Source organism: Oreochromis aureus, linkage group 4 (genome assembly GCF_013358895.1).
Source record: "Oreochromis aureus strain Israel breed Guangdong linkage group 4, ZZ_aureus, whole genome shotgun sequence".
NCBI lineage: Eukaryota > Metazoa > Chordata > Actinopteri > Cichliformes > Cichlidae > Oreochromis > Oreochromis aureus.
In genome coordinates this window covers 28,002,106-28,028,896 of record NC_052945.1, presented here as the reverse complement: position 1 = coordinate 28,028,896, position 26,791 = coordinate 28,002,106, and the positions used below count along the sequence as shown (strand labels likewise).

The 26,791-nt window shown below is 39.6% G+C and overlaps 1 protein-coding gene across 4 annotated transcripts in view; it reads right to left on the bottom strand.

Annotated features, from left to right (window-relative positions):
- LOC116327140 (myosin-10) overlaps positions 1-26,791 on the bottom strand; it is a 59,692-nt gene that overhangs the window by 18,866 nt on the left and 14,035 nt on the right. Inside the window, exons 4-8 of one of the 4 annotated variants that reach the window (XM_039610948.1) lie at positions 9,244-9,246; positions 9,083-9,161; positions 7,105-7,207; positions 5,573-5,602; positions 1,756-1,848 (exon numbers count right to left, since the gene is read on the bottom strand). In XM_039610948.1, coding sequence (XP_039466882.1) covers positions 1,756-1,848; positions 5,573-5,602; positions 7,105-7,207; positions 9,083-9,161; positions 9,244-9,246 — 308 coding nt within the window. Of the gene's footprint in view, positions 1-1,755; positions 1,849-5,572; positions 5,603-7,104; positions 7,208-9,082; positions 9,162-9,218; positions 9,247-26,791 lie in introns of all 4 variants that reach the window. The other 3 variants (XM_039610950.1, XM_039610949.1, XM_039610951.1) reach the window with 3 other exon arrangements.

Genomic DNA, 26,791 nt, shown 5'->3' with positions numbered 1-26,791 from the left:
CGGAGGGTGATTCACGAGGACCCAGGCTCCATGGTGGTTAATCTTGACCACATGGTTTACTTAGTCACAAAAAAATGTTAAATGTTTAGAGTGAGAATTGTTGCGATTACTGTAACTCATCTCAACATGATCTGAAATAAGCGAATATTAGAAGCATGACATCAGTCCACTTACGAAACAACATTTTTATTTTTATAAAATCTTCCAAAGTTGCATTATTCAAACTGAGAAGCCCCAAAAATGTATTAAACAGTTTTGTGAGTTGGATTAGGAGACCGAGACTGCTTTCATCTAGATGGGTGAATATGAAGAAAACTTTGCAGTACTCTGCATCTGCAAAGGTAACAATATTCCACCCACCATGTCCGGCTAAATCTCGCAAAAACCTCATTCAGAAATGCACCCCTCCCATTTAACCTGACAGAGCCTGAACATGTGTCAATGTGCTCTTTGGTAAATTTTCTGAGCAATCTTACTTGGATCTAGTAAGGTTTGCATGTTGCTTTCAACACTGTACAAGTCTGTAAAGTCACTGGACCTTTATATACTGTCAAATCGAGTAGCAGTACAGTATTGTGCAAAAGTCTTAAGCCAGAATTTGTACAATTTTAGCAATCTGGAGAGTCAATTTTGGCATGACTACATTTATTCTTCAACACAGCCTGAACTCTCTTAGGCAGCTTCCTTGTAATTTCTATTGCCGTAATTTACTCCTGAAGTTTCAGGAACAGTTCTCCAGGCTTCTTGAATGACATTTAAAGCTCTTGTTGACTAATACAGTTACATTTTGTCTTTTTCTATCCAGGTATGCTTTTACTGCATTGGCAGTGTGTTTGGGTTCATTGTCATGCTGAAAAATAAAGCCAGCGCCAATGCCACTTTCCAGACGGTACTGCATGGTGAAACAAAATCCCCAAACCACAACAGAGCCTCCACTGTGCTTTACAGATGGCTACAGACACTCACTGTTGTACTTCTCCCTTCACCTCCTCTGTACATGCTGATGGCATTTTTAACCAAAAGTTGCTGCTTTAGTGCCTAAAGATATAATTTGAAATTGTGCAGACTCAAGATGGGTTCATCCCACGTGGAGTTAGGTGACTCTTTTATGCTTGAATGATTTACAGGTGAGTGTTAAGTAGCTCAGCAAACAAAAACATTCCTCTGAAATGGTCAGGTACAAGGACTGGACTGAAGCCAATGTCAAAAGAAAAACTCTGAAAGACCGTTAGAAAGCCTGGAGAAAGAGTTAATTTTAAAAGTGGTTTCAAGCAATAGTTTGAGACCACTTTAAAAATGCTTTGTTGAAGCAAAATAAAAAGAAATGACTCAATATGTTTGCAAAGTGCTGTAACTGATTGAATGAATACTGTGGCTTGTTCTGACAGTCCTGCAGAAATGTTTGAATGACGTCTTGAGGAACATTCATGTAAGAATGACCGACAGTATGTCAGAAAGACCAGAAACGGTTAGTTTTACCCCAAATAAGAGCATATCAATTTATCTCAGGGGGAAAAAAAAGGAAGATTCAAATGTTTGATGTTTTTGCATAAAACATTTAGAATAGATTCTGTAACTAAATATATGTCAAACCTAGAGTGGGATCAAACATTGCATGCTAAAGCTGTATAACACGAAGACACAATGTTTTTACAACCTCATAACAGACTCGATGTTTTTCCCTTCTGGATATCTGTCTGTGCTCATGTGTTTAAATCTGGAAAATGATCATTTAAACAAGAAATGTGAACTCACAAAGCGAGATGAGTTGTCATTTTTCACTGTCTTGGCATTGCCAAAAGATTCAAGGATGGGGTTGGCTTGCAGGAGCTGGCGTTCCAACTCACCCTGTGGAGAAAGAAAGTGAGGTAAGAAGCCAACTAGCTGTCAAACGTGTGCATTATGCAACTGAATATTTTCTTGTTATCGCTATTTTTTGTATCTTCCAAAATATCCACAAATTGGCAAGGCAAAATCAAATCTTCTCAAAGAGCAGAGAGAGAAAATGCAGCCAAGTCAATATGCTAAACCAGTCTTTCAGACAACCAGCTCTTTACTATGACTCTGCTGGCTTTACTTTAGTCAACTGCAGTATAATGTGAATTTTTTCTGGGGAACTCGAAAGGTTTTTAGGGGGCCAAGACAATCAAACGGTTTTAGAGAACTTGTGAAACCACAAAGGCACTACAGAGAGGGTGTTTTGCCACATATCCCAAAGTGAGTGATTAGCTTGGGTTGATGAATGAGATGCTTCCTCCGGCCTTCGCATTCCTCTCGTTGTTATAATTTACCCTGTAACGTATGTCCGAAAAGTCTGCCAACACTGTGATAATGATGGCTTCCTCTCAGTTTTGGAAAGAGACATTCCTATGAAACCTTTGACTCCCAGACACATGAGATAACCTCCTATATCCAGGGCATGACAGCCCAAAAATAGTTTCTACTGCAAATCAGAGAGTGGTTAAAATCTACTGAGGATATTCCTCTGGACTTTGATTGCTCAGGGGGAACAGATTAAGTTATGCCTTAACTCCTACTTGCTGCCAAGCTAGCTCTTGTTGTAAGCTGGTCGGTAATGGCCATTAAAGGAAATATGGGTCCACATGTAGCCATCTTTGTTTTTAAACTGAAGTTATTATGCTTATTTCAAGAGCCATAATTAGATTCTTGGACTCTACTAGAGTAGCTTTTCTGTTTTACTTTGTCTACCAAACATGATTTCTACCAAACCATATTTGCTAATTTCAGCAGACATCCAACCTGGCCCCCCTCCCCTTTCCATCAGGTCTTTTCCCAGCCAATCAGCAATCAGGCTATGTTACAGATCGTGACTTTAAGGCATCTAAGAGCGCAGCCTAAACCATAACCTCATGGTAAGTGCACTGAAGTTGATTTGTGACATAAAAATTAAAAATTATGAAAAAAAAAAAAAAAATCACAAAAAAGAAGGAAAAAAGAACCTCAAACTCATATCTTACAATTAATTAATAAAATTTACAATTTCAACTAATTGAATTTATAATTAAATGAATCTTTGACCAATTATTTCAGATAATTCAATTGAATTTTTAATGAAGCCAACCGGGTGGGGCTTCTGTGCTCACAGCTAGAGCCGTGTGCCTGAGATGACCAAATTAGGGACATCCCAGCTCTGTGACATCATACAGAGCCCAGTGTTTGAAAAAAGTGAATAAAACCAAGAGCAGTCAGATGCCTGAGCCTTTGGCTCATAGCCATTACTTATACAATTATTGACCTTATTAGAAACTATGAGCATTCACCACTTGAGCAATCTACTGAAAACAAGGACAAGCACAATAGGTCTACTTTAACCTCCTAGGACCTGGCGTCCACATATGTGGACATCACATTTTGGGTTATTTAGACCAAAATACTCAATTTTGCTCTACAAGGGCCTGATATCCACTTAGGAGGACATTATACTGCTACTGTTCTATCAAAATTTTAAACGAATATCCTCATATGAGGCTCTCATTTTGTTAGAAAGAAAAATCAGGTAAAAAAAATAAATCTGGTTATTCTTCGTTTTTACATTCATCGGGTCCCAATCAGCCCAAATATCAAAGAGAAATTAAAAATGCATGCCGTGGAAGAGTTCGGGTTTTAGGAGGTTAAATAGAAAAATGAAACCGACACAAAGAGAGACCACAGGGAGCCAGCAGCTTACTGTTTAAAGGCGGATACCACATAACTTTAACAGGCACGGCTTGACTCATGACCCATGTCCACTTGCCGCATGTCTCTCCTCATTTCCTGTCTGCATCTTAGCGACATTACCTAATTTAAACAAAATGCCCCCCAAATATATTTCAAAGACAAAGAGGGATTAGTACTTTATCTTATAGCATGGATGGAGGAAGGAAAGAGTAAAACAGAACAAATAAGGTAAATCAAGAAAGATCTAAGCTGGGTGACTGAACAAGAGCAACCTGGGCCTCTATCCTATATTTTACTGAACATCCACAAAAAGCAGTCTCAGTGTTGCAAAATTATGAGCAGAATGAGACAAATAAGTCAAAATGTGAACAAAAAAGCATTTCTAGGGGACCATCTTTTAAGCTTGTCGCTCCATATGATACCAAAAGGGAGAAAAAAGGTTTCTGAACAAGAATACTGAGCTCAAGTAGAGTTAGTACTAAAGTTTAAACCCTCTGAGGAGACATATGGGCGACACATGGAAATATAAAATGTGCAAAAATATACAAATATTATGAACAGTTTGAATCTTCATATGGCGCTTAAGTATGTGTGTGCAGTCTGCTACATATGTCTGCCTAATGAGCTGTCTGGAACTGTTCTCCATTCAAGTATCCTGACGGGCCTGAGGTTCACTGAGAAAAGCTGGGAGGAACTGATTCCAACCAGTACATCCATCCGTCTACAAATGGGATTTCCATTCATATTTCTTACAGAGAGAATTCATATAGTCTCCTCCCTTCAGGTCTGCTTTACCTCTTCACCACCTCCATCTTCACTCCCCTTACAGTCTCCTCTTCTGCTTCATATCTTTGCTCCCCCTCAATCCCTGGCTCTACATTCCTGCGCTCAGAGGCCACTCTAATGCAACGCAGTGGTAAAGCGGCATTAAGGAGGTAAGCGTGGATGGTGTATACTGGCAAGGGAGCGCTGAGGCACTTAGTTACAGCTACTCACTCTCAGCTACTGAAAGTATATTAAACAGGCATTTACTCAGATTGGGTTTGCACAAGTGGGTTATTGGACTTCTACGAGGGCCTCTTTTTCTACAGTTATTAGATTTTCTGAAGACAAAGAAACATCAGGTATTGGTTTAGGGGGAAAGATAAATAGCTACCAAATAAATCAAGCAGAGACAAGGAGAGCCAGAAAATAGTTTTGGAGAAAGCACAACCAACAGAAGATGGAATTTGGGAGTTTTCTGTACTTTTCAAACTTATCTGTGACTTAATATTTGAAAATCCATGTAAGCCTGTAACATTCAATCACAACAGTGATCATGCTCTTAAACTACAAACATGCATCAAGGAACGAACGAAAGGAAAACATGCAGAAATATATATGCAACATTTACACATTGATATTTGAAATAAAAAACATTTACTTTGACAAAATATGAAACACGAAGTTTGAGGAGAGATGTTTAGTGTGGCCGTCATCTGATTTTCACACCGCTCTTTGTGAATAACAACACAAAACTGTGCCAGAGAGGGTTCATTAAAGCTCCCGTAGCGCTCAATGAAAAGCTTTAACAACAGGTATTTGACTGACAGATGTTTCTAATAAAACCTCTCAGTTTTCCTCAGTTCTAATAAACCCAAACCAACTGATAAAACAAAGTGTTTAATATCGTGAGCCTGCACGCCGACGGACAGATTCACTTGGTTTCAAATAATCATGTGAAAACACCGAGCCAGCACAAACAAATACCTCATAAAGAAAGAAGCTTAGATTAGTCCGTCATCATCATTACAGAAGCAGCAGAGATTTAGAGAGAAGGGCATGCAAATACACACAAACATAGACAAAAAACGGACGGCACACTGTTTTTGGAAAAAGCTGGAGATACACTTGCCTGTAGTTTGAATGCTTTGGGAGAATCGGGCTGTTTGTTATGGATAAACAAATGCAAGTGTTAAAACCTGAAGCTCTTATGTCAGACAAAAGCCATGAGAAAGAGAACACCAGTGCAAACTTAGCCCAATGCTCGCTAGCCTCTCATAGAAGCATTAGCAGCAAGAGCAACACATTTTAGGTTAACTTTTACTGAGGTAGGCACTTTAGGATTAAGTACAACACAACAGCATTAAAAAAGTTTACTTTATAGCTAAGCTAGTTTCATGTCTCCTGAAGCTAGCTTAGCTTCTTGAACAAGAAAACAGTTAGCTTAGCATAGTCTAATGCTAAAATAAATGGCTAGTCACACTAGAGTAAAAACAGGATAACAATCTGTGTTGATAACTGCATTACATTTTTTTCACATTCGACAACTGAATGCAAGAAGATATGGCAACCAAAGTTGACTGCTAGGTGACTGAATTGGTCGTCTGGTGGGAGGCAACATTTCTCCGACACGTTACTATCAATCTGAGTCAGTCGGTTGCAGCAACTGCAACTTGCGTCTTTGCATTAGAGGACTAGACTCAGCTGGTTTCAAACTGGTTGTACTCCAACAGAAAGGAAAGGTTGCTGAGTATGTTTGTCATTTTGCAATTAAAGCACCATCCTGCAGCAACTATTCAGTCACTATTTCTAGAGGAATTTCTGAGATTCACATCTATGACGTTGTGCCCGGATTGTAAATAGCGTGAATTTCTGTGTATGTACACTACAACTTTTTGCCATTTTTTGCCAATTTACCACTGACTGTTAATTACTGTGTATTATCACAAACAGATTTCCTGTAATTGCCAAATACACCCAGTAAACATAAACTGATGGCAGGGTGCTTTATTGCTGTCTTATTGCTGCTTTATTGCTGTCTTAATCCACCAAAGTAACTTTTTATACGGCAACTGACTGTACATGTTCACACACCCCAGTGCCCTACATTGAAGCAACCATTTCAAAGGCAGTGAGATCACAAATTTCATTGCACCCGGACACAATAACTTTGGTGCCGCGATCTCCACTGTTTTCTCTAGTGTGACTGTACCTCACAAATGAACTACTCAGATGTGTTAATCCACGCAGAAACCACAATGTAATGACTTTTCACCTTTTTATGGAGCATTACATGCTAGACTATCATTTGCCTCTGAAAGGTTCATGCAGGTTGGTGGTCCCAGCCAAGAAAAGTGTTACACATAAATAACTTAATTACGCTTTTGTTTTTGCATGGATTAAACAAATGAGAGTCAGGCTGTTGCTGTTTCCTGATTTGTGCCAAGCCAAACTCATGGGCTGTATATATAACATGTAAGATAAAATCACTGTATGACAGAAATCAACCTTCTCAAGCCTTCTGACATTTTTTTAAACACAGCAATAATACTGAGAGGTAATTCACACAGTAATAAGGCCAGTCAGTTTTTCAATGAAATATGAATTTTAGAGGATAGGGGACCATGTTTAGTGTAGGAGAAACGTAGGCAGTAAGGCTCTCACAGGAATGTTGTGATCTTTGCGTCCTTTGTGTGAGGAGGCAACGTGGGCCAGGTACTGGATGACCTTCTTCGTGTTCTCTGTCTTGCCAGCGCCTGATTCACCTCTGAAAAGAAAGAGTAAAGACAAATACACATGAATAGAGTGAGAAAATGTGAGCCAATACATGCCAAGGGAGAGAAACAAACAGGTTTTGTTTCTGACCTGAATTACAAGGTTTCTCTTGTGAAGCATAGCCACATAACAGGAAATATTATGTATGAGTTGTCCACAGTTTACCAAGGTACAGAAAAAACAACCCTAAAACCCTAACCAAGATAACTTTCACTCATCATTATTGTGGTTAAGAATGATTGGATGAACTCCAAGGACACAATTAATAGAATCAAAAAAGAAAACAGAGAGAGTGATTAAACATCAGGCTATTTGTTGTTTTTGTAAAAATCAATCCATTTGTTTGTCAGTCTGTTTCGCTAGAGAACCCTGTGGTTTGGAGAGCCAGTCTCCAAAGTTTCCAGACCCCGCTTTTGGGCTGTCCTTAATGATAGCTGTGTTCAGGCACGTCCATCCGCAACTCCCACAGTCGGGTCCTGGAGCCCAGAAAACCAGGGCCAGCAGTGAAAAGAAGCCAGTGACACTACATCCATCTACATACCAGTGGCTTTAGTCTAACTCACTATTAGCTGTGCACTGCAGTTTTAGCTGCAACACTAGAACTGCACGGGCGAGTCCTCGAGTGCAGTGTACGAACATAGGAATATAGGTCAAACAGGTACTCATCCAAGTGTGGTTTGATGTCTTCATTGTTTTACTATGAAGACACGAATCCTCTTTGAATACGTCTCCCAGAAATCATTCATTGGTTTTCTCGTATATTCTCTCTTTCGCCAAGCATGTGGTTTAAAGGACCTTTGACTTTGGGAACTATTTTTATGTCTAGCCTCTCATTTTCTCACAGATCTCAGTGCTAGAGAGTCGAACTAGGTTCTGAAAACTTAAATGAGAGATTCTTCAAGGTCTCAGTCTTCCTGGATATTCCCTCTCCTGTCCTATGATATGTACCATATGGACATTTTGTAACACAGTGGCTTTTGAATTGGCGCTACCTAAAGATGAATCCAATTAAAAGAACATTTCTGTGGCTTGTTTTCATGCAGTTAGACCCTACTTTTACAGTCAACTCCAGTGACTGGAAAACATCATACATAGTTAATGCATGGTTTCTTGCCACATTTGACCATTTATAAAACACTATGCATCATTACATACCAGACGCTGACTGCTCACACAAGAACTGGATCTCCAAATGTTATTCTAAACTATGCACTATATAATTCTGTGCTATGCACTGTTATGCTTAATGGCATGGTGGCCTTTTAACTGGATCAAAGTGATCTATATTACAGCAGAACTGCATAAATGTAGGTCATAAGCAACCTTTTTCATCTGTGTTTCTTCAGGAGTAATTTTCCTTAGAGGTGGATGGGAAGGAGACGTTTCTCTAAACTGGCTGACCATCTAAACTGTGGGGCTAAACTCTTAAAAGGGTGCCTCTTCACCAACAGGGGGTGCAGTTTTCCGAATTTAGGGCATATTATGCAACTGCTTCTCATCTGTTCATTGGCAGCATCAAACCCCAAGAAAGACAGTGGCACTTAATTACCCTCTGCCAAAGAAGATGAAGGCCGGCCACCAAACCACACTCATAACTCCCTTGGTATTGGGTAGAGCCGCTGTAAAAGCCCAGCATCCGCAAAAAGCTATTTGAAACTAACTTTTAAATAGAACATGGCAGGATAAAGGGAGCTGGCCAAATGACTCAGGACGAGAGGAACATGAAAAGACGTGGAAAAAAAAATACTAGAAATAATCCTCGTAAAGTACTCATAACTGTAAAAGATACTTATATTTAAAGGCATTTCAAGGACAAGCAGTCTTTATATAATGTAACTCTATTAAGGTGAAGCGATATAATGCTTGCCTTGAGACAGTTTCATTTTCCAGTCCATCAAGCTGGTTGATCTCTAGAACCACCTTTAAGACCAGTTCAACCACCTGCCCTAACAAAGAAATTAGGACACAAGTAGAACAGGGAAGTTAAGAGTTGGAGTACTCACGTGCAAAGAATTGATTGGTCCTCACGATCTGTTCAGAGAAAACAGAAAAAGAAAGCATCTCTTTATACTGCCACTTCTTAATAGTTTTCACCAGGCTAATACTGGAGCTATGCTGACTGCAAGTACATACACGTACATAAACACAGCTTGTATTTTCCTGAGAATTTCCTGAGAATAACAGGACACACATACTGCTCTGTGAACACTGAAGTTTATAAAGGCAGCAGGGAACTGACATGCTTATCATCAAACAGAAACTCTGGGCTAATTTAAAGACTTAAAAATATGTTTGAAGACACAACAGGTTTGGTAATATGGCAGGTTTAATCTTCCAAATGACCAGGCGGCAAATCCAGACTTTTAAAATATGATCTTGCGAAGAGATTTTAAATTTTTAAGAGATGTCAACTAACACTAACAATTAACCCTATAATGTCCTTTGTATAATATTTGATACATGAGTTTCTGAGACTCTATCTCATCAACATGATCAATACTTGCCATAATTTCAAAATGTTATGGACAAAACTCTTTAAAATTGTTGTTGTTATGTTGTAACATTCTAAAATTAACATTGTTGTTAACAAAAAGTTGCCAAAAATGCCCAATGTATCAAATGTGATACAATAAATATATAATAAATATAAAATTAAAATATATCAGACACAAAATGATATAGCAAATAAAAATGTGGATTTTGTTATAAGGGTTAATAAAAATCTCAGTTCCAAAAATCTGAATTTTTAGGCTATTTTTTGATGGGTTGGGTCTTACAGGGTTAATCATATTTTTTCAGATATTTTTTCAATTTTCTGACATTTAAGTCATAACCTAACCCTAAACCTAGGCAATGAGTATATGTTATTTTTATATTCATTAAATTGTTCTCCCAAGTCTTGACAAATTTAGAAGACAAAAAATTACGTTTTTGCCTTTCTCCAAAATACAATTTTTAAAACAACTGAATTTACTGTGAACCTTTCATAGTGTCAAAAACTAAAATGGTTTAGTGAACTACAGAAGCTGAATCTATTTAAACTCAAAACTGATGTAAGTTGTATTATTTTTAGCCATTTCACCTAGTTTAAATAATTACTTTATGTATCTAATGTATGTAATGCATCTACTTCAAACATTTATCAGTTTCATAACATACTACACTTTCTATGAATCTTCCCTGAGGTTTTTTGAGCTACAGACACCTGGTTTGGTGAAACGGAGGCCTTCGTGACTACAGGCCAAGAAGCATACTTCATTTCAAGAGACTGAGAACAAGAAATGATGAGAAAAGAACTTTAAAAACAACAGTCATCTCTGAAGAAACAAACGATTTGCAGTAAAAAATTATTTTTCTCGTTGTTCTAAAATGATAGCAAACTATAATTTTTCCTGACACTTATTTAGAGCCTCAAGTACAACTTCAAATATACAAAGATCACTCATCATTCCATTTACTAGTTCATACGACAGCATCCACTTAATAAAAACCATGCCTTCTAAGTAGCTGTTTACTGTGACTAATACCTGCAGTCATAACCTAAAACTAAACCTAAAACCATCTGCTTGTGTACCATGTGAAGAATGAAGCCTGACATCATCGCTTTGCCCTTTAGGAGACAGAAAACACAGAAGAAATGACCTCATCACATGTGCCTATGACAAAGGCCGGGGGTAAAAATGTGCACTGAGCCGAGGAGCAGCTGCAGCATACAGGGTGGATGCCTTACTGGTAACAAAATATCTATAACACACATTTAATGATGACACGGGGACAAAGCATGTTATTTTATTCTTATTTTTTGTTTTGACATATGACTTGATCAAGGAAGCATCTGATTAAATAATGGTTTTAAAAGTGAAACTGAAAGGAACGTATCACACAACTAAAAATCAGTGCTGGGGAAACGGCAGCAGGTTTATTATTAGACATCACAGAGGGTCTGTTTTGCTGTGGCTACATTAGATGTTTGCAGGTAAAGTCCTGTTTTTCTCACATGTTGAAAGTACTCTTGTTGAGTGCTTCTTCTTTTATGTGTGAATAAAGCTGGTTCACAAAAACATGGCGATTAACTAAAAGCTCTAATGGATAATTACAGTGGTCTCTCTAAAAGCCATCCACTCCGCAGAGATGAGGGTTCAGCTTAAAGGACTTGGCACAGAAATTTACTCACACCTTGTTGACATGGCTCAGTTTTCACAGGTGGCTCAAACAGTCTTTAAGGTGTTATATTTCCCTAGAGAAATGTCCTTTTGTTGTGTACTAAAGCGGAAACTTCCTTTAAGTGACAAAAAGCAGGTGACAAATGAGTTTGTCTGAGTGTGTTCATGTGAAAACATTAAAAGGGGATTCTCTTCTCTTTCCACCGAAAATCAGCTTTGTTTGATTTTTAAAAAATCACGGATGTAAATGTGGGGCAGATAAGATGCAACACAAACATTCAAGCCTAATGTATGCAGATATAACTGGTATCATCTCGCCTGACAATCAGACTGCCTTTAAACTCGGGTCAAAGTTTGATTACTCATCCTGCCTGTGTTTTATAGTCTGAGACCTGATGCTCATCAGATTTACCCAATATTGGTTTAAACAGGCCCAAAAGTCCCATCGGACACTCATGCAGCAGCACGTAACCCCTCATGAAAATTCAAACCAAACACATGCTAACTACACAGCTTCTGAGCAACATCAGGTGTTTACAGGTTTAAACAGGGGAGGCGCATGACCTCATGTTTCTGAAATTGACACCTGATGGCAATTTGAACAGAACAAGCCCAAAAAATTCAGCGCGATTTTGTATTTTTATGTTTAAATGATGCATACAGCACAACTGTGATGAGCCCAAATGGCAGTTTATGACCTAAACACCGGGTGCTGGGTTAGTTCCCAGAAACACAAGTTCTGGTACACAGAAATTATGTTTTGTCCCTCTGGCAGCAGCTTGTCAGTAGTCAGTAGTAATACAATCAGACCCACATATTTAAGATATTGCTGTATGTGTCTGCTAACGTTAAAAAAAGAAAAAGAATAAGGCAACCTCTGCACCTGTCAACTGATGTGATCCAACGCAAAAAGGCAGACAGGATTTTTTTCTGCACTGTGTCTTTATAAGGTAACAGATGGGGCTGATGGAAGTGGTGTTTAGATGTGTGTGTGTGTTTGTGGACAAGCGACATATACACAAGCTATCAGTTCTGTTCGATGGAAAGGGAATAAAAAAACGAATCTTGTTTGTACAGGAAAAAAAGGGATTGGCAAACACACACAAACACACACAACCTTGGACTTCCACTAGAGTCGCAGTCACTTCATTCTCTGCTTATCAGACATCTATCTACCCATCACACCTTTGATGCTCTCCTGTGATTTTTATCCAGCCATGTATTTTTCACTCGACATCCTACACCTTTCAGCTTTTCCACTGATTGACAATCATTCCTTTAATCTAGTGTCCTCTTTCTGATTTCTTTCCTCTGTGAGGCCACACAAAATAAAGGTAACACTGACTTCACCTGCCAGAGGGGAGCTTGTTCATGTTCAAGAACACAGTGATCCATCAAGTAGAGAGTATGCAACAATATGTCTGCTGCATTAATGTTGGTATAACAATATGGCTACTCAGTGACACTAGATACATTTTATGTGTATCACCATTATTATTCACTTTTAGTGTCAGCTCTGTTTATTAGCCATCTCCCACAGGCCACTGTTTTCCTCTCAAGAAACCAGCAAAACTGGATTTAGAAAACTTTTAAAACAATATTTGTTTGGTCTGAATTTTTGATAACAGTTAGAAATTGTTAAGATGAACCTGGATTGATCTTAAGGAGCTGTTTTTGTTGTTTGGATGTGTGTAGGTTTTAGGGCGCACTGTCAAAATCTAAAAATGTGTGACCCCAGGAACAACAGCTGCTGGACTGCTGCAGCTAATGGGGATCTTAATAAACTAAACTAAACTGCTCACCTTGTCCAACTAATCTGATAAGTGCCTAGACTCCTGGAAGTCTAACGAGTGATAAAGTCTTGCATGTGGCAAGGCTGGTGTGTTGACAATTTTATCTATATTTCCATTGTGTATCCACCTCTAGTGCAGAATCAAACTACAAATGGAGAATGTCCCTCTTTAAAGTAAAACATGTGCCTCAATGCTGCAACCAGCACATTTCAAAAGGTGAATTTGAAGTTGAACATTCTGTGTTTTCCCAGTTTCACTTCTGCTCAGAAAGTAGTCTGCAGTCAAGTTGGTGTTTTCCATGCAAACTACAGGCTACAATGTGTCAATGACCAAAGCAATCACAAGGAGGTTTCCACTGAAGCACTGTATACTGCTTTGCAACCAATTTTCACCTTCTGACTGCCAGCAACCATTCTCCAACCAGGTGAGGAAGTATGCCTTGTAACCTAGCAACTGGTAGATGCCAGATATACGCTGACTGGTCTCTAGGGCCTGTGTGAGTTGGGGCTGCACTGAGTGTTAAGACTGCATGTAGAAAACTGTTAGAAAGATTATGTGCATACTTTTCAGTAGTCTATTTGTTATAACGTATGTTCATTGTTTTACTGTAAATGAAATTTCTGCACTTTTGTTACATTTTTGTTGTGGTCTTTTGTAAAAATCACTTGAAACAGTTTACTGTGACCTGTGCTATCTGAATGAATTAGTGGGTGCATTCACCCTGCCTTTGCTGCCACCTTGGCCTTCTTGGCAGCTCCTGCTTCCTAAATCACCACAGCAACCAACGGCAGGGTCATATTTACCCAGGATGCCATGCTGGCTAGGCGTAGGTGGACCAGTCAAACTGAACATGCGCTTCCTTTCCAGTAGCTCATTACTGTCTCACTAAATCTTCACCCCCTTTGTGCTTCATTTTCTCTCGGTTGCTCTCATTTCCCCTTTTACCCCCCACGAATGCGGCAAAGCCAGATTACTCACACCACAAAAGAGGGGGAACTTGCTGGAGACAAAATCACTTTTTCACAGTAACAGATGTTTTTCGTTTAAACACCTCATCAACTTAGCTTTAGTTGCTTTAGTTATTTCCTCCACCACAACTCAAAGGTCATTAGTTGATGTTAATGTGAGTCGGAAATAAAATAGGCTGTTCATTCAGTCAAGGTAAATAACGAGTCAAAAAAAGCAGATTTTAATCAGTATCACTACAATGACGTATGGTAGTTTACTGAGAGGTGGAACGCTTCAATACCAAGGTAGAAAGAAGAAAGCTAGAAAAACAAATACCTGACCGCACTATAAAAAATGTATTTGTTGTTTTCACGCATACAATGAAAGATTTCTTAGACTATTTTGCACTCCAGTCAATTTAAATATGTCCACAGTGCAAATTGAGGACGTACAATGCTGGCACTTGTATGCATGAATGTCGCTTAACGTTCCTGTCTTGCACAGCAGGGTTTCCCTTTGCTGCTAATAATTTATCCCCCATGAGGATTAAACAAACCCTCATTCCACACATTCCAAAGCTTTGCCCCCCTTTTCCCGCCGTCTCCACAAAAGCCTCAGTCATTATCATAACCCCCCTATTATCAACCTTATTTAACCTTATGCAGCCTTAGCGCTCCTCTCCTGGATCAAGTTTTCAGTTCAGTTTTTAAACTGTGAAATATTTTTTTGACCCCACGTTACTTTGGTTAAAAGGAGGCCCAAAGATTAAGAGTCAAATATGGTCCATCTTTTGTTCTCAAAGCTCCATGACAGCACTGCCTGGAACACATAAAACATTATATAACCTTAAAAAAAACCCTTGCAGTCATCACCTAAAATGATGACTTGTAGTTAGAATGAAAAGATAAACAATGAGACTTTCATTTAAAGCTGTGAGTGAAATGGGTTTTCTTAAAATACTGGGCAGCCATGAGCAATACTCCGAGGGTAGAAGAAAATTTCTCATTTAAACTCCAATCTTCTCACCACAGCCACCAATAACACTCCACATCCCAAGCTGAAACCAGACCTTAGTGTACAAAAACATTCTTAGTGCAAGAATCATAATTGTGCCCATTTATTGTCAATGGTCCTCAGCATTGTGGCTTCAGTCCAATGCAGCTCAAGTCTAAATCAACATAATGTGCTTACAACTGCTGCAAGCTGATGTTTTAAGTTTATGCACATGAATCAGACAGCTATCAAACACTGCACACTTGTGGTCATTTTCAATAATCCAATACTTGCGGTCATCACGTTGACAAAACAGGAAAAGTTGGCATGTCTTTGCACTCAATGCTTTCACACGCATTTTGACACAAATCACAACTTTCTGATTACGAATAAAAAGCAACGGAAAGAGTATTAAAACAGGGGGTCTTTGCAACTGGATGTAACACATTTTTTCCACCCTGAAGCGCAAGCTCCCACAATTTGCTTCATAAAAGAAGTCGTAAAACGCAACTGCACACAGTGAAAATCATAGCACCATGGCAACCACTTCACACAGATTAGAAATCCTGAGTGACGGCCAGTGAGCTGCTCTCTCATAAACTGTTATATGTTGTGGGGATTACTCATGCACACTTGCACATGCTCACAACAGATATGAAGGCAATATAAAAATGGAGCTCTGATTACTCATAAAGGAGCAGAGAGAGAATCCAGAGCTACTTGAAACAAAAGAAAGGCTCTGGCTGTGTGTGTGCGTGTGTGTGTGTGTGTGTGTGTGTGTGTGTGTGTGTGTGTGAGAGAGAGAGAGCACTCATTCACATTCCCAGACAGTGGAAGTAGCAAACAGTCAGTGTGATCTGGGGAGTGTCTGTGGGTACCTGCAGTGTGTAACTGTCACTTGGAAGCTTCCTAACGATTATGAGAAGCACACTTAACACAGTTAAGTAGATGATTAAGGAAGAGTAATATGTAATGTGCCACATCCCCATACAGCAACTTTGATAAAACAGACACATTTAGACATTATATATTATCTAAAAGGCAGTTAAGGAAGTAAAAACACTCACTTAACACAATCTCTGGTGTGGAATGGAGTAAAGAAGAAAAAAGAAAGAAAAAAAAACACACTAGTCCACAAAGTCAAGCCAAGAAAACACATGAAATCATCAGGGTTACGTTATCACATATTCCCTCTAAACGTGTGTTCTGACAGAAAGTGAAGTGAATGTTCGTTTTGAGCCAAAAAGAGCGCTGAACCTTTTTGAAGTCTGTGTGGATTGATCCAAGACAACCAATAAACCAAATGTACAGATGTTAGCTGTAAAGTAGCTAGAGACAGACGCACCAACAGTGTGTGTTTGTGTGAAGGAGAACTGGACAGTTTTCGGGGCACTTTAGACTCTGGCTTATCTCAAATTATAAGGTCATTTCTATCCTAACTCCTTTTATTTCTGTATACATGTCAAGCATTTAATGTAAAATTTAATGTTTTAATGATTATTGATTTGAATGTTTAGCGCAGAAGTTTTCACCTCACCTTTGTGCATATGTTTGTGCAAAACTTTAGAGCACAGAACAAGAACACAGGAAGTAAAAACAAGATTTAATCACGACTTCCTCAAGATTTCAAGGAATTATAAGAATTTCTTCACTAAATTCTCACTTTACTGTTACAACTGTTCAACTGCTTGTTAATATAAATATCTAATCAACCAAACAACTCAATGTATTTAGGCATAAATATATGGTTAACACATCTTGTTAAAGTTCAAATCCAGCATGGTGAAGGGACTTTGACTGTGGCGTGGTTGTTGGAGCCGGATGGCCTGGCCTGAGTACTTGAGAAACTGCTGACCTACCTACTGAGATTTTTCCACTCAACCATTTCTAGGGTTTCTAGAGAAAACACCTCGTTTTTGCCAGAAGTCAGAGGAGAATGTCCAGACTGCTTTGAATTGATAAGAAGGCAAGACCACACTAGGTGCTGCTCCTGTCAGCTAATAACAAGAAACCGAGGCTATAATTCAAGAGGCTCACCAAAAGTGGACTATAGAAGGTTGGAAAAACATTCCCTGGTATGATGCAACATTCAGATGGTAGGGTCAGAATTTGGCAACAACATGAAAGCGTCAATCCATCCTGCCTTGTATCAACTGTTTAGGCTGGTGGTAGCTATAATGGTGTTGGGGATATTTTCCTGGCACACTTTCAACCCCTTAGTATCAACTGAGCATTGTTTAGACTCACAAATCTATCCGAGTATTGCTGCTTACTATGTTCATCCCTTTATGACTACATTGTCATAAAGGCATGGTTGATGCAGTGTATCCGTGTGACGGCTGCTTCAAACAGGATAACACAACACATCATGTCACCAAGCTCAAAGCACAACAAACTGGTTTGTTAAACACAAGACTGAGTTCACTGCACTCAAATGACTGACAAAACTGCAGCAACTGTGATGCTACCATGTCATGGAACAAAATTTCAGAGGAATGATTCCTCTGAATTCTGACATATTCCTATTTCACAAGAAAATAAGGCAGTACTAGTACCCAGTACAATAAGTACAATAAGTAGTACTAGTACGCAGTACAAGCAAGATATACCTAACAAAATGTCTGTTGAGTGTTTATTGACAGTATTGTTTACTGGATGGGTATAGAGCAGAGTAAGCTGCAGTAAATGGATGGTGGTTTAACAACATCCCACTAACGATGTTAAGACACTGATGTAGTAAAATTGTGAGCTCTGTTACTATTTGGCATAAAACCAAATTGTTAACAGGCACTGAAAAGCTTTATGACTCTCAGCTAAGGACAAAAAGTGCAACATTTAAAGACATTCCAGTTTATATTTGAGCTACTGCCGTGTTCGTTTCTTTCCATATGGCCATTTGTAACTGCTGAGTGACTAAACAGCTCAAGTGCATTTCTCAATGTAATGCTGTTGAATCAGCTGCCAGTTAGGCATTCACAAGAACAGAAGGGCAGAAAGCCCCACCGAGATGCCAGGCCCTTTGCAAGTACCAGTCAGTGTGAGTTTGTGTGTGTGTGTGTGTCCTGGAATTTGATTGCTCCTGGTTTCCCTTGATTCCAGCACTGGGGCCTCTTGGGTGTGGAACAGGCGTTGTTTTTAGCAGGCTGGTGGTGCAACAGAGGTGGCATTAAAGGGAAATGAGGCCTGCTTTCCTACTCAGAAACTGATGTGCTCCATCATCAACCAAACATAATAATAAAACCCTTCTCCATGCCAGGAAAAACAATTTAAAATGTGCCAGTGAGACGCATCATTTTCACACCATCAACAAATGAACAAAGGGGTGGAGACTATACTAGATCCCATTGACAGTCACAGGACATTCCCCTGTGCATCTGGCATAAGCGAATACTTCCCATGAGAGGGAAGAGAGTAGTAAGAAAGAGGAGGGTGTGGTGAGACGCGACCAGATAGCAGAATGAAGAGGAGGAAACTGAGATAGCAGGCAGACAGAAAGAAAAACAGTACTGAAACGGGAGCTTTCCAGCTTTAAATACTGACTCGCTTGCAAACGAAATCCTAAGGATGTTTCTGTGTCACTCGTGGGATAGTGATGACAGTTGGCAGCTGAGATCACAGACAGAAATAGATTGTCTCCACCCTCTTGGAAATAACACCAGTGTGTGAGGGACCACCTGGCAGTGGCAGAGGAGGTGTTTTTATCATCATTTACACCTTCAGCTTCCTTTTCTGGAGCATGTTAGGCTTTCCTCTCTCTCTCTCTCCATATCTTTCTTTCTCACATACATTTTAAACCACAAAGATCTATGTTTATTTTTTATAAAATGCTAAATCTGACCCTTTCTTCCATTACCTTTGGCATTTTTCCCTTATTAGACAGACATATAGTAAAGAGCGTAAGGACACAAAGGGAAAGAGTGGAGTATGTAACTACGTTTGTGTGGCATGTGGCTTAACTACTCTGGGATACCGGCTGATAAGAAGTGTTTTAACTGTCTTTGGCATGAAAGGGGGAATTTGGATTTTCACAACAGCCACAGGTTTAAGATGAGACAGAGCTGCAGCTAACAATTATACCGCTTTTCAAACACACTACTGGAAAAGGAAGGACTTCTGAAATTCTACATCCCTTTGTAAACAAGATTCTTGGGAATAATACCCACTTAAGCTAATCTCATAGAAAGCCTTTTTCATGGCAATATAAAATCTATCCGTCCACCTCAGCTTATCCAGTTCCAGGTTACTGGAGCCTATCCCAGCTGTCATGTGGCAGGAGGCAGGGTACACCTTGTATTATTCACCAGTCTATCTAACAGAGACACACTCACATTCACACCTGCTGCCAATTTAGAACTGCCAGTTCACCTAACATCCATGCCTTATGACTGTGGGAGGAAGTCGGAGAACTCCACAACGAAAGGCTCCGAGCAGCAGATTCAAACCGAGGATCTTCTTGCTGTAAGGCTAACCACTGCACCAATATATCAACCTATAAAATATACACTATTATTATTTATTAGATTACCTAGCAGGCATATTAAGACTGATATATCTAAAGCATTTTAGACTGTATCGACAGACAGTATCAGTATGCGCTCACACTAAGAGCCAAGAAAACCTTAACCCCAAAAACATTTGTAACACTGCATGGCTGTCTGTGAAAAAATGGTTAGAGGAAGTCTGAGAAACTATTGCATATGACTGGAATGTAGAGATTTCTGCATGTCAGATTAATATTCTCAGCCCCACGTCCCGTCGGCTTGGGTTCGACATGTAGAGCCTGTGTTATTCTGTCTGAGCTGTACTCCACAGAGAGTAGGCTTTTGGAGTCTTTCCTATGTTGAGTCCCACAAAGCACATTTTTCAAATGCTTCAGATGCAGGGGTGAAATGAGTCTAGAAGAGAAAATGAGGGGTATCGAGATAGACAGAGAGATAGAGAGAATGTGAGAGAGAAAGGAGTTTACACCCAGTTCCCACATGTTTCTCATGAAGAGGTGCTGGAGTGGTGTGGAGCACATCTGTGGGCGATCTGATGATCTTCTATCGTGTATGATCTAAATTTGGCATCAGCTTTGAAGAGTAACCATTCAGATTATTAAATAAATAACAGCGCTGTCCAAGCAGACCATGACGAATGAGGAACAGCAGTTTACAGATCAACATCCTTTTGTAATGGTATCGAAACATAAACAGGATGAACACATCTGTAAATTGAACCTTTAACCAAATTGAGTTGAAATGAAGCACTGCATCTCAGCATCCATGGACACAGCTAATCCTGTGCTTACATGAATTCACCTAAATATGTTTTGGAGAATGATTGCAACCATAGTATGTGTTGATGCATGCTCAATCATTCAGGTAAGTAAATCCCAAAAAGTTGATCCTGTTCATCTGGATGTAGACTTTTCAGTGGGAGAAACTCATCCAACTGACTTCTTCAGAATCAATTTTTTGGGGCATAGTATGTCTATGAAACATCAATTACCTGCCCATTGGTGAATGGAGTCTGCATGCTGAAGCCTCTGCTTTGGTATTTTGGCTGGTGCCATGATGGTTTTGGAAACAGGACGGGCCATGTTAAGTTTAGTGGGTGGAGTGCTAAGTACCAACCTGTTAGGATAATAAAGTTTCACTTAACCAAAACTAGTCACCTCTCAACCAGGCTTAAGGTTGTAGGGCCATAATAATACATAAAACATTAGACTTTCACAAATTTGAAAAGGATAAATTATTTTCAAAATTATCCCTTGTTCAGTTACTATGGTAAATGGCCTGTATTTATATAGCGCTTTACTAGTCCCTGAGGACCCCAAAGCGCTTTACATATCCAGTCATCCACCCATTCATACACACATTCACACACTGGTGATGGCAAGCTACGTTGTAGCCACAGCCACCCTGGGGCGCACTGACAGAGGCGAGGCTGCCAGACACTGACGCCACCGGGCCCTCTGACCACCACCAGTAGGCAACGGGTGAAGTGTCTTGCCCAAGGACACAACGACTGAGACGGTCCAAGCCGGGGATCGAACCGGCAACCTTCCGATTACAAGGCGAACTCCCAACTCTTGAGCCACGATCGCCCCTATGACTATGACAAGAGAAATGAGTAAACATGCTATTTTCATGAGTCTGGTCAGTTTAACATATGAGCCGTTCCATCTCAAATCAACACGGGCCTTCTGCTCGACCATCTCCAATTTACAAAATGAATCAGAATCTGTAATTTGGGAAAAATACATCAAAAAATGTTTCAGTACTGGCTAAAAACTAAAACAACAGTAGATAGCTTAATTGGAATAAAAATCTAAAAGATCTTTAACTATAACTGAGAAAATCAGTTTGTTTGTCATTCATTTCATTTCATTTTTATTTATACTTTAAATTTATTTATACTTAAATAATTTTTTTAATGAATGTGTGGTCAAATATGATACTTTGTTGAACTGCTTAAATTTGTATTCCATACTTTAAGTAGCCAATACTTGAGATTTATATCCTGACTCATTTTGACGGTAAGAAAGGCCAGTGAAAATTTCATGCTTTTGGAGATATTCATATTCAAACATTGCCTGAAAATTCCATTTTGGAAAAAATGGTCCAAGTGGGTTGACAAAAGAAAACACAACACATTAACACTACATCCATACACATGGGATACTACATGGAGTAGAGAGACATAGCAATGCTGAGACTTAATCTACTTTTTTGGTTCAGTGAACACAGTGGCCATACCAGACAAAGTACTAGCGCTGTCAAATAGCAGAAACACACAGTCATGTTCCCATTTCCAACAATAGCAAATGAGGGTGGGGTTCAGTCTCCTCTTCTGATATGCTCAGTCACTATTTAGATCATCATACATTCACTAAAACAAGATTATTGCTGTTCTAGTGCAGAGTACAAATGAGAAACCTGCGATTTCTCTGAAGTCCAAAGGTAATGTTTTTTTTAGTGGACCAACCTGCCTGTTTACTATTAAAACCTCTATTGCATAGTAGGGAACATAATATAAAATAACTAATATGTTTTAAACCTTTCTTCTTCTTCTGTGTAGCATCAGGGACAACACCCTCATCATCATCATGGCTACCCACTGTCAAAAATCCCTCAAAATACTATCCAGATTATCCCTTTAATGCAAGACAAATTTGCAAGACGCTAGACGCACTGAGCTGCATAACTATAGATGTGACATACACACAGGTTTGTTTTCCCCAACAGAGCTTAAGTGCTGCATAACAGTTTGCCTACAGTGAGCATAAAATTAGCCTCGTCCTGTTGGGTGTTGCCTTTACACCAAATGAAAGGGGAGAGAATGCAGTTGTGGAAGATATGGCAGAAAGTATTTGGCAATGTAATCGATTGCAGATGGCAGCCGTCGGGGGGGCTTGTTTGGTCCACAGTGGTTCTTTGTGATGGCTAGGCCTGCCATAATCCAACAGGACAAGGCGGTTTTCACGTGTTTGCGTGTGTGTTTATGCTGGTACCTCTGATATCACAGCGCTAAGCTCTGCAGCCCCACAGGAATTCCAGACACACAGGGGGAGCAGGGATTCAGTCATAGGGAGGAAAATGTATCAGTGTGATGATGAGTGACTCTGATAAAACGAGTGAAAGAACATGTTTAAAAAATACAATAAATCTGAAAATGTAACAAGGTTAAGCAAAAATCTAGTGGGTGTAACTAATATAAGTCAAACTTAATGTTGTGCAACAGCAACAAGTAGAAGTGGAGTAAATTCTCAAAACAGAAATTATGAGAGTAAATGCTAACTCAAAAATGGAAAAAGTGATTTGCAGCCTTGTACTGTAGCTACACTGCTGTGCACATATTTACTTTACAGATCAGTAAATATGCACATGTAATCAGTTGCTCATTAAACCCAGTGACAGAGCGGATGGAGCAGTCAGCTGCTTTTCTCTCTTGCCTTCAGAGGGTTATGAGTTTATGTCAGAGAGAGAGCAGTGACGGCAGGTAATCGTATCTGTACTGCTGAGGCTTCTGGCATCAGCGCTATGCTTCTCTGATGACAACACTATCGAAGAACGAGGGGAATATATGACAGTGACTCCACCTTAAATCATCACCTCACCACTCTTTTCAAACATTGGCACCGTGTTCGGGCTGAGAGTGTTAGCTACACATAGTAGGCTAATGCCTATCTCACGTAGATAGTTATACATTTGGGGCTTGAAATAAATACAGAGCTATAAAAACTAGAGATGCCTAGGTAGGCCAAAAACAGGACTTTCACCCAGACCGAGGTAGTAATTGTGTCAATGTTTTCCAGATGCTCTTTGGTTATGTTTAGTCAGCAAATCTATTTGGTTAGGTTTAGGAAAAGATTATCAAACCCAAGAGGTTTTGGTATCCCCAAAAGGAAATCCACAAAACTGTAATAAAAAATATTTGAACCATTTTAAGTAGGGATCCATTTACTCAGGCATATGATGCATCTACATTCCTGCCAAATAAAGGCTAAAAAGCTCAAAAAAATATCCTTTTAGAAAAGTGACACTATGGCATTGGGCAATAAAACACAATCCACAATTTCACTGAACATGTACAATGACAATAAAGGGCTATTCTATTCTAAATCAGTGTGATAAAGTCAAATCAGTGAACTAAGCAGAAATAATACATTTATTCTTCTTAACATACACAGTTAAGGAATTTTTACATTTCTACCAACACTCTGAAGTCCATTAACTTGTAGTTAAAAAAAAGAAGCCATGTCGGATACCAAGGACACAAAGATGACTGACAGAGAACAGCTCTCCGGACCTTGTTCCTGTCCAGGTTAGGTAGGAGAAAAGTCTAAGTGTTTACACATGGAGAGGACTGTAACCATAAATCAGAAATGATGTATGACCCCCAAACAGAAAAATGATTTTATCCTCCACGAACTCCACAGCTGCCTGTCATTATAGACTCATCCCCTCACATATATTTGTGTGTGTGTGCATGTATGAGTCGGAGTATATTTGCAGTACACTCATCCAAGTATGCTGTTTGAACAAGCTTCACCCTTTCCCTGGAAGTTATAGCTTCAGTATGTTCAGAGTACAGACATTCATTTAGACTGTCTGTACCCCCCCCCCCCCTCAACCACACACACACACACACACACACACACACACACACACACACACACACACACACACACACACACACACACACCTGTCTTGTCAGTCAGATCTTGGGTGTGCCCCTCACCAGCCCGCCACTCGAGCCCTCACTGCCCCAACAAGTGGCCCCATTTCCCAGGGAAGAACTCTGTACTCCAGGCCTCCCTGCCTGCACCCACACACACAGGGCCCTGGTCCCAGCCCCCTTCAGACTGCACAAAGCCCCCATTGTGAGGCACAATGCTAGCCACCCCCTCTGCCTTTCCCCTGTACCCTCTACTCCATTTCCCCCATAAACTCTGTCGCTTCTGCCCCTTCTTCCTTTTTGCCCATCTCCATCACTGTCTCCTTTTCAATCTTTGCCGTCTTTCCTCTTCCCTCGTAGTTATTCCTCCTTAAACTTTGCTACCCATCCTGCTGATCGTGTCTGTTGGGCTCTGCCATCTTTTATTCTTGCGCAACCCTTTCCAAGTATCCCCTTCAAAATTAAAGTCTCTATTCCCCCCCCCCCCCTAACTCTTTCAGCACAGCCCACCTCCTTCACATCTCTGTGTTCCAAGACATTTTCCACTTCTGTGACTGTTTTGTTACCTCTGAATCTTCCTTCTCTGCTTTGCTGGAGAGATATTTCATATATAGGTGTATCTGTAACTCTGGGGAGGAAGAGAAACTAAACATATACCACGACAGCACTTTTTCCAATATCTGCAGACCTGTTTTTAACAACACTACATGTGCTTTGGATACACATTTCAAAACAACAAGTAAAACACACTGGGGCGATAAGGTTAAGACATTATCAAAAAATCTCCTCACACAGCAGGAGATGGTTCTCATCCTCTGTGTTCTCATTAATTGGACAAACTGATTAGACTTTTTCCAGCGTTGTTGTAACATCAGCACAAATCAGTGCAATATAACATCACACAGATGTACTGTACAGGGAAGATGGCAGATTAAAAACCTAATTAATGTCTACTATGACTTCAGACATTTGTGATCTCACTTGCACCTCTGCTGGGAAATGACTAGGCAAGTTCAGGGCTGCAGTGCATGTGTATACATCGCAGTGCAGCTATATTTAGATGTCCCACAGTTTGTCTTACAGAGCTTAAAACCAATACAGCTGCAGCTGTGCCTCATCAAGTAAAGGCAAAATTCCTCCTAAAAAGGTTAAATAAAGGGTAATGCACCTAAATGGCATATTTAATTAAGAACATTTATGTGCAGTTTTAATTGACAGATATGATATAAGTAAAGTATAAGTATAATAGCTATGAACTGAAAATAGGAGGATGTCAGCAACCAATAGTGAAAAAAGCTAAATATGTCTCCTCTTCCTCCCCCAGTTATCTAAACAACATTGTGATGGAGACATTTCCAGTCCATCTGACTCTTTGTCACCTGGTTTTAATATTTAAAATATTTAAAATTTGGATGAAATAACCTATACCAAGGGAAATGCACTGCATTCTTTAGTGAGGGACTTGTAGTTCTCATGTTTAAGAAAAAGTTTTGTGATTGCATTACTTTAATTTCTGAGGTTGCATTCAATCTATAAAGGCTCACCTCCCATTCAAATCACAATGGGTTGTGTGTGTATTTATACCTGACATTAACAGTAGATTTTCCTTATACTGACAGATGCTGATCACACTGACATCAGGATGAGTATACAGAATAAATATGGAATGAGATCTACAATACCTAAGCAAAGAAACTATCTTTACAGTAGGAGACAGTTGGTTTGCTTTTCTTTTTTAAGTTATTTCTAAACAGGTTGTGTCTACAGTGCCATCTGTGTTCTCAGATGTGCTGGATCTCTACCATGTGATGGAGATCAGCATAAAAATAATCTCACTGTAAAAGAAATCTCACTGTAAAATCTGCTTTTCAAATTTGTTGATGTGGGGCTGAAAACCAGGCTGTGTTGCATACAGAAAAAAGAAAGACTCATAAATGGATGCACTCATATTGCTCTTTTTGCTATTTTTTGACAAGCAAACTACTCCTATGAAGTGCAGTCAGTATATGTGACTCTTAGGGATGCACCGATACCGATACTGGTATCGGGTATCGGGGCCGATACTGTAAAATGTGTGCGTACTCGTACTCGTAAAAGTTAACCGATACCATGAACCGATACTAATGTAGCCCGGATGGGAATTTGGGAGTGGATACTCATAATTCCCATGGACTTAAACGCCACGGTAACATAAGGTGTTCACAGTTGATGTTATGTGATGTAACTCTACCCTGAATATAATTTGCCCTGTAATATGTCGCAAGGTAAATACAGGTAATTAGAGCAATCAAACTGTTATGTTAATCATAAAAGTATTATTTTATGGTATGTAACTCTGAAGGGAGTTAAAATATTTTTCAGAGTTCTAATTTTCTGGAGGCCTGTGAAGGTAGCATAAAACGGGACCTTGCATGGGGAGATGCACGAGGTTAGCTGAACCAAAGTGAGAGACTCGGCTAGTTTTACTGAGGTTAACCAGCACAAAAGAGTGTGTGACTAGAAAGCTGACCGTGTGAG